The sequence below is a fragment of the Juglans regia genome, chromosome 9, assembly GCF_001411555.2.
Source record: "Juglans regia cultivar Chandler chromosome 9, Walnut 2.0, whole genome shotgun sequence".
In the NCBI taxonomy this organism is placed as follows: Eukaryota; Viridiplantae; Streptophyta; class Magnoliopsida; order Fagales; family Juglandaceae; genus Juglans; species Juglans regia.
The window spans coordinates 13,832,240-13,846,405 of record NC_049909.1 but is presented as its reverse complement, the minus strand read 5'-3'; the positions used below and the strand labels follow the sequence as shown (position 1 = coordinate 13,846,405).

General features: G+C 37.0%; 2 protein-coding genes and 1 non-coding gene across 3 annotated transcripts; 2 read left to right on the top strand and 1 right to left on the bottom strand.

The window, feature by feature from the left end:
• The first annotated feature begins 780 nt into the window (after nucleotides 1-780).
• Nucleotides 781-4,682, top strand: LOC108983965 (nucleolar protein 56-like). The gene is made up of 8 exons (XM_018955764.2): nucleotides 781-1,183; nucleotides 1,778-1,992; nucleotides 2,106-2,263; nucleotides 2,511-2,698; nucleotides 2,797-3,049; nucleotides 3,318-3,466; nucleotides 3,568-3,702; nucleotides 4,152-4,682. The coding sequence occupies exons 1-8, from the start codon at nucleotides 979-981 to the stop codon at nucleotides 4,496-4,498; spliced, it is 1,650 nt and encodes a 549-aa protein (XP_018811309.1). The 5' UTR covers nucleotides 781-978; the 3' UTR covers nucleotides 4,499-4,682.
• Nucleotides 4,683-5,355: 673 nt separating this feature from the next.
• Nucleotides 5,356-10,285, top strand: LOC108983966 (adenylate kinase 4). Its single transcript, XM_018955765.2, has 6 exons — nucleotides 5,356-5,711; nucleotides 7,947-8,092; nucleotides 8,242-8,361; nucleotides 8,471-8,638; nucleotides 8,982-9,071; nucleotides 9,952-10,285. The coding sequence occupies exons 1-6, from the start codon at nucleotides 5,594-5,596 to the stop codon at nucleotides 10,051-10,053; spliced, it is 744 nt and encodes a 247-aa protein (XP_018811310.1). The 5' UTR covers nucleotides 5,356-5,593; the 3' UTR covers nucleotides 10,054-10,285.
• A 3,318-nt stretch (nucleotides 10,286-13,603) lies between these two features.
• On the bottom strand, nucleotides 13,604-13,716 carry LOC118349505. Its single transcript, XR_004802462.1, has one exon. It is a non-coding gene; the product is annotated as a U5 spliceosomal RNA (small nuclear RNA).
• Nucleotides 13,717-14,166: the final 450 nt, after the last annotated feature.

Here is a 14,166-nt window from a genome sequence, read left to right as displayed (position 1 = left end):
AAACTAAAATTCTAAATTCCTTCACCTCTTTATGCTGTGTTTTAAACTTTTCTAATTTTTTTAATAAGCAAGGCAAGATGGTGTAGACAAAGTGAATGTTATAATTAGAGGGCCTAGTATAATTACTCTAAGTAATAAATGTTCTTGTGCCTAAAAATAACATTTCTTGTGTTAAAATTAGTAATAAGTGTCCCACAATCTATGTTATAAAAATATCTAATCATTTTTTAATTAAGCTTTTATGCGTCACAAATCTAAATTTATATTGTTGAGTTGGAGTTGGCTCTTAGTTAGGCACCGTTTGGATAGTTGAATGAGATAAGATGATATATTTTAGATGAAAGTTGAAAGTTAAATAAAATATCATTAGAATATTATTTTTTAATATTATTATTATTTTAAAATTTAAAAAAGTTAAATTTTTTATTATATTTTATATGAGAATTTGAGAAATTATAATGATGAGATGAGATTCAAAAGGGGCCTAATATTCTCAACCGTTGATTAAAAACTGTCAACTAAAGTACTCGCATCCAACACACAACATCACAAAAGCCCTCACCATACATAGACCAAACCCTCACGGTATATATGAGAAATGACAGTCACCGAAAAATTGTACACTTATTTTTTACTGATTTTTTTTTTAATCTTTTTAATTTGTTTTTAAGTATTTTTTAATAATTTTTGATTTTTTTTTAAAAAAAAATATTTAAATGGGTTTAAAAGATATTTGAAAAAATAAAAACAAAAATAAAATGCCATGAGTACAGACCCAAGCATATGCAAAGCTAAACCCCGCCACCGAAAACCTTAAACCTTAACCTAAACTGCTCGCTTCTCTTTCTCTATCTATTCCCCGCCGATACTCTCAGTTTTAGAGCGCATTGTCTCAGAGAGAAGGAGAGAGGGAGAGAGAGTCTCGGTGAAGTAAAAGGCCCGAGCTTTATAGTTGTTTTGTTTGATTTTGATTATTCAATGGCTTTATATCTTCTATATGAGTCTGCTTCTGGGTACGCGCTGTTCCTCGCGCATGGCCTCGACGAGATCGGGCAGAACACCGAGGCGGTCCGGAATTCCGTGTCAGACCTGAACCGTTTTGGGAAGGTCGTACAGCTCACTGCCTTTCACCCTTTCGAGTCCGCCCTCGACGCCCTCAACCAGTGTAACGCCGTCTCCGAAGGTGATCTTCTCTCCAAACTTCGATTACTCTTGTTTGGCTTCTGGTTCTTCGTTGTTCCTGTAAAGTTTTTTCATGGATTTTCGCCCTTTTTCATGCTCAATATGTCGTGGCTATGTTTCGTTGTTTAATTCGGTCGTGTTACCTACAGTGGGTAAACTTCGACTCCGCTTGTTGGTTGGCTATGAGACATGTGGAAATTGATTTCTTTTTTTGGTGGTTCCTTTCCTCCCCTGCTTTATGTTTCACAGGCTTGCTAGCTGTACTTGAAGTATAACCACTCTGTTGTTTCTGGATTTCTCATGCGCCTCCAAGCACTGCTATTAGTGTCTACTTTTGGGAATTGTGGGCGCTTCATCATTGCACCTTTTTTTGGTTATTTAACACTGCTGGGACTTTAAAAATTGAATATTTGTTCTCTTGATATTCAGGACTTAGAGTAGAAACCAAAGTAATATGCTTGTTTTATTCTGCATAGGGCTGCTTTTCTGTTTTCTTTGGTTTCCAATGATGGGTAAAAATGGCCATTTGAAACGTCCTATCTATTCATAACAACGGCTTTATGGGCTTTCCTTTGGTGCTTCTTTTGCGTTTCAGGGATAATGACTGATGAGTTGAGAAGCTTCTTGGAGCTTAATCTCCCGAAAGTCAAGGAAGGTAAGAAGACAAAGTTCAGATTAGGAATAACAGATACTAAGATAGGGTCACATATACAGGAGGCGACTAAAATACCTTGTGAAAGTGGTGAATTTATTCACGAGCTTCTTCGTGGTGTGCGGCTACATTTCGATAGGTTTTTGAAGGACTTAAAGGTATACATTTTTCTTTGATATCGAGCTTTTAATTTTGTATGCCCTTTTTTTGTTCAATAAAATGAACCTTTTTGTCTTCTGATAGAGTTTCTCTCTCCCCTTGAATTTTATAGCCTGGAGACTTGGAAAAAGCCCAACTTGGTCTGGGTCACAGTTACAGCCGTGCAAAAGTCAAGTTCAATGTAAACCGTGTTGACAATATGGTGATACAAGCTATCTTCCTTCTCGATACTCTTGATAAGGACATCAATTCTTTCTCCATGAGAGTCAGGTATGTTCTTGAAACCTCTATAGAAACATTTTATGAACTTGAAACTACCATTCTTGTTGTCCCATACAGTCCAAACTGGGTTTCCTGTTGTGTCCTCCCGGGAGGCTTCTTTGGTATTCTCTAGTCATGAACTTTATTATCATGGTGGAAAGATCGGGGAGAATCTATTGGTTCGCGGACATCTAAAGTGGTTTTTTTTGTTCCTCTAATGCAACTAATTATCTTGTGTTTGATCCCATTAATGCAGAGAGTGGTACTCATGGCATTTTCCTGAATTGGTAAAGATTGTCAGTGACAACTATCTATATGCCAAAGTTGCAAAATATATAGAGGATAAGTCCAAGTTGTCTGATGATAGTATCCCAGGCTTAACAGACATAGTTGGAGATGAAGATAGGGCAAAGGAAATCGTTGATGCTGCCAAGGCTTCCATGGGTAGAAATCTCATATTTAAATTGCTTGTTGCCCTTATATTGTCGTCCTCTATTTCACTTGGGTTTTTATTTCTTATTTGTTTTTTTATTTTTCTGCAGGACAGGATTTGTCCCCAATTGACTTGATTAATGTCCACCAATTTGCACAGAGGGTAATGGACCTATCTGATTATCGGAGGAAGCTTTATGATTATCTGGTTGCGAAGATGAGTGACATTGCACCTAATTTGGCGTCTTTAATTGGTGAAGTTGTTGGTGCTCGCTTGATTTCTCATGCTGGTAGTCTTACAAATTTGGCTAAGTGCCCTTCTTCTACCCTTCAGATCCTTGGTGCAGAGAAGGCACTTTTCAGGTGTTTCACTCATTACTTGGGGTATTCGCTTATGTGAAGAATTGCTGCTGACTTGAAAAGGCTGGAATCATAAATTTGAAACCCGTTCATTTTCTTTCCACTACCTTGGATTTCCATCCTTGAGATATAATTACTAAAATCCATGCCTTGTCAATGTTGTGTGCATGGATGACTTTGATTCTGTTGTATTTCTTCTGATGATGCTATTTTGAATGTAAAATCTTTATAAGTCATTTTAAGTCAGCCCATCTTTTGTCGTTATCTTCAGGGCATTGAAAACTAGAGGAAACACACCCAAGTATGGTCTGATATTCCATTCATCTTTCATTGGTCGAGCGTCAGCAAAGAACAAAGGAAGAATGGCTCGTTTTCTTGCAAACAAGTGTTCTATTGCATCACGCATTGACTGCTTTGCAGGTTTTTATTTATTTTTTCATTCAGAAATCTCTGGGTAAACATAATCTGCATTGCAGCCCCCTTCTCGGGAATTGATTTTGTTGCCTTATTTTGTGGTGCAGACAGTGGTACTACTGTTTTTGGGGAGAAACTTCGCGCACAAGTTGAGGAGCGGCTCGAGTTTTATGACAAGGGTGTTGCGCCGCGCAAAAATATTGATGTGATGAAAGATGCAATTGAAAGTGTTCAAAACAAGGGTACGATAGTGCCTTAGATTTACATATATGAATTCCGAGTCATTGGAGGGGGCATTATGGTTTCACCGGCAAGACAAACTTGATGTGACCTCTAGCCCATTGAAATTGCACCAGGAATTCTGGTTGCAACATTACACATGGTTGCATCATAACACTTGGTTGCATCATAACACTTTTCTAATTGTTTGGAAACAAGTATGAAGCACCTATAAAACAAATTTAATTGTTTGGAAACAAGTATGAAGCACCTATAAAACAAATTTGATTGGAAACAAGTATGAAGCATTCACTTGCATTGGAATTATTGTTACAATACCTTCTGATCGTGGCAATTATGTTTTGGTGTTTGAAGCATGTTGTTTCAGTACATTGGATACCCACATAATTGCAATAAGTTTTTGGTTCTCCTGGTGGTACCACTTGTGACTGGATAGGATTGCTTTTTGCAGGTGCAGAGATGGAAATCGAAGAAGTTCCTACAGAAGCATCAGGAAAGAAAAGTAAGAAAAAGAAATCAAAAGCTGCAGCTGCAGAGAATGGTGAGCCTATGGCCGAAGATAACCCAACTGCTGTTTCAAATGGTGAAGCTCTGGAGGATTCTAAATCAGAAAAGAAGAAGAAAAAGGAGAAGCGCAGAATGGATCGGGAGCTGGAGCAACAGGAGGGCCAGAACGCCCTGCAAAATGGAACGGATAAGAAGAAGAAAAAGAAGAGCAAGAACGAAGATGGAGGGGAGCTGCAGTCCGCCGGCGATGGTAAAAGGAAAAAGAAGTCGAGAAGCGAAGATGCTGACTGAACTTTAAAAACTTTGCAAATGTTGCACTTTGTCTTAACCCAATTTTGTGTGAGACCAGAGTATTATGTGTATTTTTACCCTTGAATTCAATTCAAGTTTGGTTACTGTGGGACGCCACTCTTTTTAACTTTGCAATTCTCCTACCTCTCGTATATATGAATGGATCTTTGGCTGGTTGGTGTTCCTCCTACTCTTATCTCCCTTGTATATGACCATGAAGTGGATCTTTGGTCTATTATGGCTAACGTATAATTAGGGTAGACTGAACGGATGACCATATGGTCGGATGCTACTGTCACATAGATTGAGATTGATTTCTCATAATTTTCTGATCCAAATATTTTTGGCATGCTATGCAAGCGTGCTATCGTGTCAACTATTCATACGTTGAATATTTTTTTTTAACAATTTGGGGGTTTATATATTGTATCTAATTTTTTGATTTTTACGGTTGAGTGAGTTTATGAAATGAGTAATGTAAATAACATATTATTTACGGGACGTAATTTAATTTATAAAATTTATTTTTTAAATTAAATTATTTCTTATGAATAATATATTATGTAAACACCTTATAATAGAATTATTCGAATTAAGATATGGCAGATCTAGAATTTGGAAATAATTAGGTTAATTCAGCGAGACTAGTCAATTGTCATTGGTCAGTTCGTGTAATTGTGCCGATAAATTCAAATGGGAATGGAAGTAACATTCTTGATTTTAAAAAGAGAAATATTCTAAAAATAAATTTGACAAATTAACGTGAGTTAATGTGATTTATTAAAATATTAAATTATTTTTATTATAAAATAAATCTAATGAATCAGACTAATATCAGTTGAAGATATTATTTTTGTATTATTGTTTTGTTGAGGTAGTAGTACACTTCGGAAAAACATCTCGCACGTGTCAATTCAAACCACACTAAGGGTAGGACAGTCATTTCAAACACAACCCAGCAAGACCGCTGCTAGCCTGCTTGAGTTTGAAGCGTTGGAAGGTCCGAAGTCCGAACTAAAGTAAAGAACCTCCGGTCCTTCTCTGATTGAACCAAAAGTCCTAGAGAGAAAAAAAAAACCCTAATCCTACTCCCAAATGGCGACCAGCTCTGCTTCAGTGAACTTGGAAGATGTTCCCTCCGTCGATCTCATGTCCGAGCTCCTCCGTCGCATGAAATGCTCGTCTAAGCCCGACAAGCGCCTCATTCTCGTTGGTATTTATATATTTAAACTTGGCACATTCATATGCGCTTACGCTATTCCATATATATAGATATAGATATTTTCTCCTTTCTTTCTTTCTTTCTTCTGTTGAAAGTTTGCCGCTTGATATTGAAATCCTTTCAGATCCATGGATTTTAATGTTTGTGCTGGAAAAGTATGATGCTTTTAGGGTTTTTATTTAGATTTTTAGCGGCTCTTTCTGCGAATATTTTACTGAGATGTCCGCTCTCGAATATGCTATGGTTGTTTGGTTACCGAGAAGATGTAGGAAACGGTACTGCATAGAGGTTTTTGGATTTGAGCGTTTTATAAATGAAGGAAACGGCCAATACATAGAGAAACAAGGCGGAATTATGCAATTTGAAGGTGAAATATTATTGCTTTGGAATTAAGGTTAAGATAAAACAGCCAATAATGCTGTTATGCTAATATTGTCCTTTCCCGTTGGGGGATATTTTTTCATTTAGGATAGAGATGGTGATTGTGCATTTTATTTGCTTTGCACTATTTATGTTACTATTGACATTATACTGTAAATTGGCTTTTCTTTTCCTCTTAGTAATTGTAGACTCAGACATCTTGGGTTTGATTCCGCACTAGGAGTTCCCCTGATCACCTGATACATGGTTGTGGTGAATGGGGTCATGTATTGTAACAGCCTAGAGAAGGCACTATAGCTCCAAAAAAGACTAGTTTCACGTACTAAGTAGTTAGTGTGAGACTTATCACGTACTACTCTAGTAGGGTTATTCATATTCCTTACGCGGGACTAGAATGTTGAAACTTCACCTCTTGAACTCCCGATGTCCTCGTTAGAGTCATATCATGCAGTACTCCAGTTTCACATGGCTGGTTTTAATTTGTGGCTCTGATACCATATTTAATGATCTAGGGAAAAGCACTAGCCATGTCCATGCTATAACTCCAAAATACTAGTCAATTTGAAGTTTCCCTGGAATCACTTATAAAAGCATAGTTTCACCTAGTAAGTAGCCAACACAGGATTTTTCACCATGACTACCTTTATAACCTACCCAAATTATGTGGGTTATTTATATTCTCAATGTGGGACTAAGGCGTTACATGTATCCTTAGTTTACTCCACATGAGTGGGTCCAAAGCACCTTGCCTTGACGACGGTTCTATGCCATAAAAAAAGATCATGCCAAGTCTATAACGTTATATTTGGCAACAAAGAATTGAAGAAAACTCTCTCAACATTTTTTAACTCTCAATCCAAACTTATCTACACCAAAAAGATCTGAGAAATAATTTTCATCTAAATCTCTTACCTCAATTTTCATAATAAACAAAAACCAAAACAACTTCCACAAAAAAAACCCAGTCACAATAATTGACTTCCCACTAGTTTTTCTAACCCCAATAAAAACATTCTTTAAAGGCTTTCTTGATTTAAATACCTTTTTAATGGGTCCCACAACTGTCCCAAAATCTTGAAAAATAAAAAGTTTAGAAAACTTCAAGAAAATCTTATATCTAAATATACCCAAAGTCATCATTGTATATGAAACTTTACTGTTGATAACAATAATAATAGTGAATTTAGATATTGCGAGGTCAATGGGGGATGGGGGGATCTTGGAGAAACAAAGAAACATGTGGTAGAAAGAAACCTTAAACTTTAGTTGCATTTTCCAACTGCTATGTTTAAAGTCTATACCATGGTGCCCCATCTGGGGACGTTGAAGTAATTGCTAGACATCAACTATTCGTTTTTTCCTGTTCACTTCAATCCAAATAAATTGCTCTCCCAACCCATACACAGCTGTATAGAAGGAAGAAAATGGAAAAATGATTAGTTTTAGGGCTTGTTTGGATTCGCAAGTCATCTCAACTCATCTCAGCTCATCTCAACTCATCTCACTACTATTTATTACTATTCAGCAACTTTAACTCACAAATCTCACTACTATTCACAACTCATCTCATTACTATTCACAATCTATCTCAACTCATCTCAGCTCATCTCAAGTCATCTTCGAATCCAAACATCTCCTTAGTGCTTTTTAACTATTGGCTCTGAGAAAGAGATGACGTAATGTCTAGTTTTTCAAGCATTTTAACTTTAGTTTGTTGTTGTTGCCTATTTTTGACTGCATGGCTCTTATCTGTTCTCTCTTAGAAATATCAAGGTGCCATAACACGAGTGTTTAATTTGGCAGACAAGTTTCATATTCATAAGCATGAAAAATTGTTTGATGCAGGTCCACCTGGATCGGGAAAGGGTACTCAATCACCTATTATTAAGGATGATTACTGCTTGTGCCACTTAGCTACTGGTGATATGTTAAGAGCCGCTGTTGCTGCAAAAACTCCGCTTGGGGTCAAGGCTAAAGAGGCTATGGACAAGGTAGAAATTTTTAATATATTGTTTTCCTGTAAGATTTGTTCTCTGTGCTTCTGCCCTAGTAAAAGGATTAAGGCTCTGTTGAGTTGAGTAGCTTAGCTTCCATCTATCTTAGATTATTGCTTAGAAGGTGTTATGAAACCATTTTGCAGGGAGAACTTGTTTCTGATGACTTGGTTGTTGGCATTATAGACGAAGCTTTGAAGAAGCCCTCATGTCAGAAAGGTTTCATTCTTGACGGATTTCCAAGGACCGTGGTCCAAGCACAGAAGGTGCCATATTTTCTTCTGGATATTGCTTAATTTTGCCTCTCCTTGGTTAGTCTGTTCAAATATGTTTGCGTATTTGCACTTAACCATTCTTTTTTTCTCCTTTACATAGCTTGATGAAATGCTGGAAAAGAAGGGAGCCAAAATTGATAAGGTGCTGAACTTTGCCATTGATGATGCAATCTTGGAGGAGAGAATTACCGGTCGTTGGATTCACCCATCCAGCGGTAGAACCTATCACACAAAATTTGCACCTCCCAAAGTTCTGGGTGCCGATGATGTAAGGCTATTTCCTATTTAATTCTTTTTGGTCTAAATATGTCATTGAAGGTTCTCTCATAGGAATCTTATCAACATCAAAGGTTCTCTCGTAGGATGCATGCACATAAAAATATTAGTGCTGCAATGGAGGCAGTAAAAGCCTTTATTTACTAATATTCGGTATGTTAATTTTAGTAAGCTCATACTGATGATCCTTTATGTGAAATTTAGTGCTATATATCAACATGTTACTTGCTTTTTTATTTATAAGTAACTTACACTTCTTACTTATAAAAAAAAAGTAACTTACACTTCTTACTTATAAAAAAAAGTAACTTACACTTCTCGTTCTGGTCTTCAAGGTTACTGGAGAACCTTTGATTCAGCGCAAGGATGATACTGCAGCTGTTCTCAAGTCAAGGCTGGAGGCATTTCACAAGCAAACTGAACCAGTACTCTTTCTATCATCCCTTTGTGCAGTTCTTTGAATTTGATTGCTGAATTCCAGATGAATGGAAATACGAAATATTATTATGCTGGTTTTAGAACAAATAATTTAACAATCTGCTGTTTTTGTAGAACAAAACATTTGACAATAGTCACTATTGAAGTTGTTTTTTTTTTTTTTTTTTTTTTGGTATATGTTCTGGAGTGTTGTGGTGGGAAGGGTGGGGCAGGCTTTGATGAAGTCGTATCCTTTCTTGTTTGTTTGGTTACCTATCAAAAGTATTTTTCTGTTGAGAACTGTAGTATGTCTTATTTAAGGTGATGATACACCTACAACTCTCTTACAACTACTTTACAACTCATTTTACAATCAACCAATGCATTCATGCCACTTCGTTAAAAATGAATTTCAAAACTACCCTCCACTTCCCAGAGTTGTAAGGGAGTTGTAAATAGTTGTAAGTTGATCATTTTCCCTTTAATTATGAAGTGAACCAAGGCAAAAACTTGTGGTCATTATCTTATACAAATTGTTTGGAGGGTGGGTACATATGACATAGCATCGGGGTTTGGAAGGAGGTTGTTGCTGTTGGAGAGTTGGGAGGTTAAACAGGGATTTCTGGGCAAAGCTTGACTAACTTTCTAATCCTAATCGTACTTATAAAAAGAAATTATAAATCTAAATAATTTGTTTTAATGTAAATAATATTAAGTGGATGATAACCTTGACACCTTTTATCTGGGGAAAAAACATCCTTCCAGGTCTAATGTTGGATAATAACTTTTACCGAACTTTCTTCTTGCACCATTCATCTTACTTAGCCTTCAAATGACTTTACTAGGATCTGTAATGATCTAATAGAATCACTCGCATTTGGAATGCAGGTCATTGATTATTATTCCAAGAAGGGCATTGTTGCCAATCTTCATGCAGAAAAACCTCCCAAAGAGGTCACAACTGAGGTTCAGAAGGTGCTCTCTTCGTAAAAGCGGTCTCCCTCTCATAGAGGGATGGATTACTTTCGTTAGAAAGCTTAGTGTTATTGCCCCTTTTTATTCTAAATACACTGTTGAATTTTCTGACTAATATGCTTCACTCGATTTTGCAAACTGCACATGACGGCTGCTGTCAACTCTTTGAGGTTTAATTGCGTAACCTATACATAATATAAAAGCGTGGAACTGCACGCAGGTGGTACACTTTTTCTGTTTTGTTGACAATCTTTCTCCCTCTCTTGATGTATATTTACTGGTTGCCCATTGGTATCAGTGCTTGCCTGAGGTATTTTACCTGTGATATTGATCTTTACCTGAAATTTATTAATAATTCCTGTTAAGGGAAAAATGAGTGTGTTATAGTGCTAGTTCTTCATGCGTACATGGTCCAAAACCTTCATTTAGTAGATCAAACTACAGCCCATTAAATTAGAGAAAATATACTTACAATCGTGAATTGCGTAACCGCCGCGTAATCGTTTTGAAAAAAATGAATAAAATATGGGACCTACATGAAAAAAATTAATTTTTTAATAGTGGACCCTACTCTTTTTCAAAGCGATTACGCGGCGGTTACGCACTTCACGGTTGTATGTAGAATTACTCATTAAATTATGAGGTTTCAAGTGTGATGGGATCATGGGAAGTACCAGCTAGAATTAGTATGAATTGCTATGGAACTTTACATATTTGCATTTGAAATTGAGAACTTGTCAATCAGAGTGTTCGTGTGCATTTTAATTTGATGGTCCCTCTGCATGTCAATCCAAATGGCAGCAAATGTATTCTGTTGAGTGATTTGGTGTTACCAGATTGGAAAGATAACATGAAAGTTTGATGGGGGACAAATGCAAACTGAAAAGGGAGAGGAAAGAAACGGAAAGATGGCACGGGGAAAACTCAAAATCAAGAAGTTTTGTGGCAGGTTTCTAGACTTTGAAGTTTGAACGATAGGTACCCTTCAGTGGAGTTTACCACTATCAATTCTTAAATAAATTTAACATGGTCACAGAAATGTTGTTTTTTTATTCTTGATTTTGTCATCTTTAGTGATTGATGCAACATATTTTAATTGGCCTCATAAATCAGTTATTTAAATGAGGCTAATTAAAATGTTGGAGATGACAAAATTACTTAATTAGGATGAACAACAATTTTTCGTGAGCAGGTATTTGAGCTACTACTATTGGCATTTTATGATCGAAATTTATGTCTTAAAACAACCTGTAAACTAGCCAAAGTTCCCAAAAACTGACATTGATTATGATTATGTCTTTGAAACTAGGCATCTTGTAACATTTCAGGAGAATCAACTTCTACTTTGAGGGTTTGCAATGGGATCTCTTATGGCTTGCCGGGCCTGATCCATTGCAAGGGGAAAATGGGGTCATCCATGGATAATAATAAAAAAGTCCCACTCTTTACAACTATACAACCGAAGCAATGGCTCCATTCATTTTCAGTCAAGCACAATTTTTAAGTGATTTTCAGGTTAGGTTTTATTTTATTTTATTTTTTTAATATTTATTTAAATCTAAGCAAGCAAATATATCATTGAGATACATGAGAGGGTGGGGTTCTCGAACTAACTCCCCATTATAACAACCACAACACAAAAGTGAAAAAAAAAAAAAAAAAAAAAAAAAACGGGTTTTATGACCAAATACTTGGTCCCCCCACCTATATCCTGCAAAAAGGGCGATGTCTTAAATGATGGTTTTTTTGCAATTCGCATAGCTGTGTGAACTATGAAGCCACTGCTGGAGGTGGTGAAAACTGAAGATGCACTACAGTTTGTTATCTTGAGATGTTCCTGAAGAGATTCGTATTCCCTTTCTCAAGATCATCAAATAGGAAAAGCGAAAACGTAGTAGAAAATCGACATCGAATGGGCTGGACTACGGTGGGCCAAGTTTCTTCACGTGCACTTATGGTGGCGCATGGAGACCATGCGCTGGTGATTTTGAGATGAGATGGGGCAGATCTGGAAGATATTGAGATGGAAAATCTATTGTGCGACGCGTGTAGCTTATAGACGCATTATGGTGCAGCGACGTGTGATGGCCCACGGGTGGAACAAGCTGCGCATGAGTGTCACACGCCAAGGTTTTCGTTGTGGTTCTGCTTCGTCCCAGTAGATTAGTGGTTGGGGAGTTGCGTGGAGGGACACGTGTCAATAGTTGGTCGCCAGAGTGCGAAAGATTTTACCAAAACCGAACTGGTGGAAAGAAGAGAGGAAAAAAATACTAGTATAAAAACATATACACAGATCAGTATTGGAAAATGAACGGGGAGGAGAATGGGAGCCTTTTCGATGAAAATACTCAGAATGGATGAGTAGCTTTTCTAGAGAGAATGTGAGAAGGTGGAGTTTCTCTTTCTAGAAACGAAACAGACTGAGTCTTTTTTTATTTTTAGGTTAGTTACTTGAATGAAAAGTCACTTAAAACGTAACTTATTCATTGCTGTGATTTGGTTGATAAAGCGAAGTTGAGAGAAGAAGAAAAAAACAGAAAATAAGCGCATTTTTTTCAACCATTTTTTAAACTATTTATACAACCATCGTACGAGAAACCCTCTCAAACATTAACTTTCTTGTTGAGTGCTTCCTAGATTTTTAAGTTTTTGCATCCATGCCTTGAGATGATCATCTATGCCTGATCTTCGATCAGAAATACTGCCAAAAGAATGGCTCCCCGAGCGGCTAAAAGCCAACACTTTCTCATCCATCGGTAGTTCAAATAAGTTAAAAAGAGCATTTATACTTTGGTTTTGGGTCTCACCGCTCGGCTCCGTGGTCTTTAGTTTGTAAGTGTAATCAGTGTCTTACTGTAGATCTCTTAAAATGCTGTCTAGCTTTTATTCCAGTGTGGAACCACACAATGTCCAGACTCCAAAATCCCTTCTTTAAGCCAGCAAATTTGTAATGCATCTACTACCAATAAATAAAGAGAAGACAAAGGCTTAACTTTGTAGCTTGATTTTGATCTCAGGAAAACCTAGTAGTTGTTAGAATTTAGTTTTAGCTCTCTGTTCCTTCCTGCAGTATTAAAATAATAAAGAGCCCTAGCCTTGTAGTTCAGTTTAGTCATCAAGTTTAACATAAATGATTCTATTCTCTCTCTTTTCATCCTTGAATTTCACCAATTACTTTCCATCCATACAAACACCATTCAGAAATACTCTGGAGTTGGAGTGTATTTCAATGGGTCCAACGACATATAATAGCATTCAAATCAGAACGAGTTTCAGCTGAAAATAATAAAAAAAAACCCCAAAAATAGAACAGAAAATCATGAATCTGAGTAACGAGCCCAGAATTTCAATGGCCATGAATTGCTGCTTTAGTTCAGAAGCTCAGGCTCTCCCCAACTAAACCCACGTCCTCTCTCACCTCTACCTTCATCAGGGCAATTATTTCTGTAATTGTCTGATTATTCTGAACTTCGTAGACAGAGCCATACCCGGTCCGGGCTTGTCTCCTCAGAATAAAACATCTCCGGACCATTAAACGTTGAACTCGAAGACTTTTAGGGGCATCCCGATTAACAGAAACCCCTCCAAAAATAGGCGTATGCCACTATTTGCGGCGAGCACACGGTATTCTTTAGTAAAAGGCGAAAGAATAGTTCGCTTTGTGCTCACCGCGTGGCTGCGTGGTTTGAGCGAGGTATTGGCTGCCTATTTTATAGCTGCTATCTTAGACTAGTCTTCGCAGTTCTCCGATGTGGGACGCCTGCTACTGGGAAAGGGAAAAATTGAGCGCAAGTTGATGGTCAAGAGTCATGACTCATGGACACGGTAATTGGTATGTATTGGTACCAATCCCTCGTACCGGGCTTTAAGCCCTCTTAAAACTCGTTTGTTTTGGGCTTATGTTCGAATGTTTTTCGTAATATGGTCTGCTCTTTGTCAACTAGGGATTTTTGCCGACGAAAATATAGAACCATGGTCCATAATTATTTTATAACTAATCAATATGATTGTATCTCTTCATAGAAAATGCCAAAATTCTCTTAATTTGAATCTTTTAAGCCACAAAGAAATTACATAAGAGTAATTTCACGAACTAACTTGATGTGATTTATCAGATTGTAAAATTAC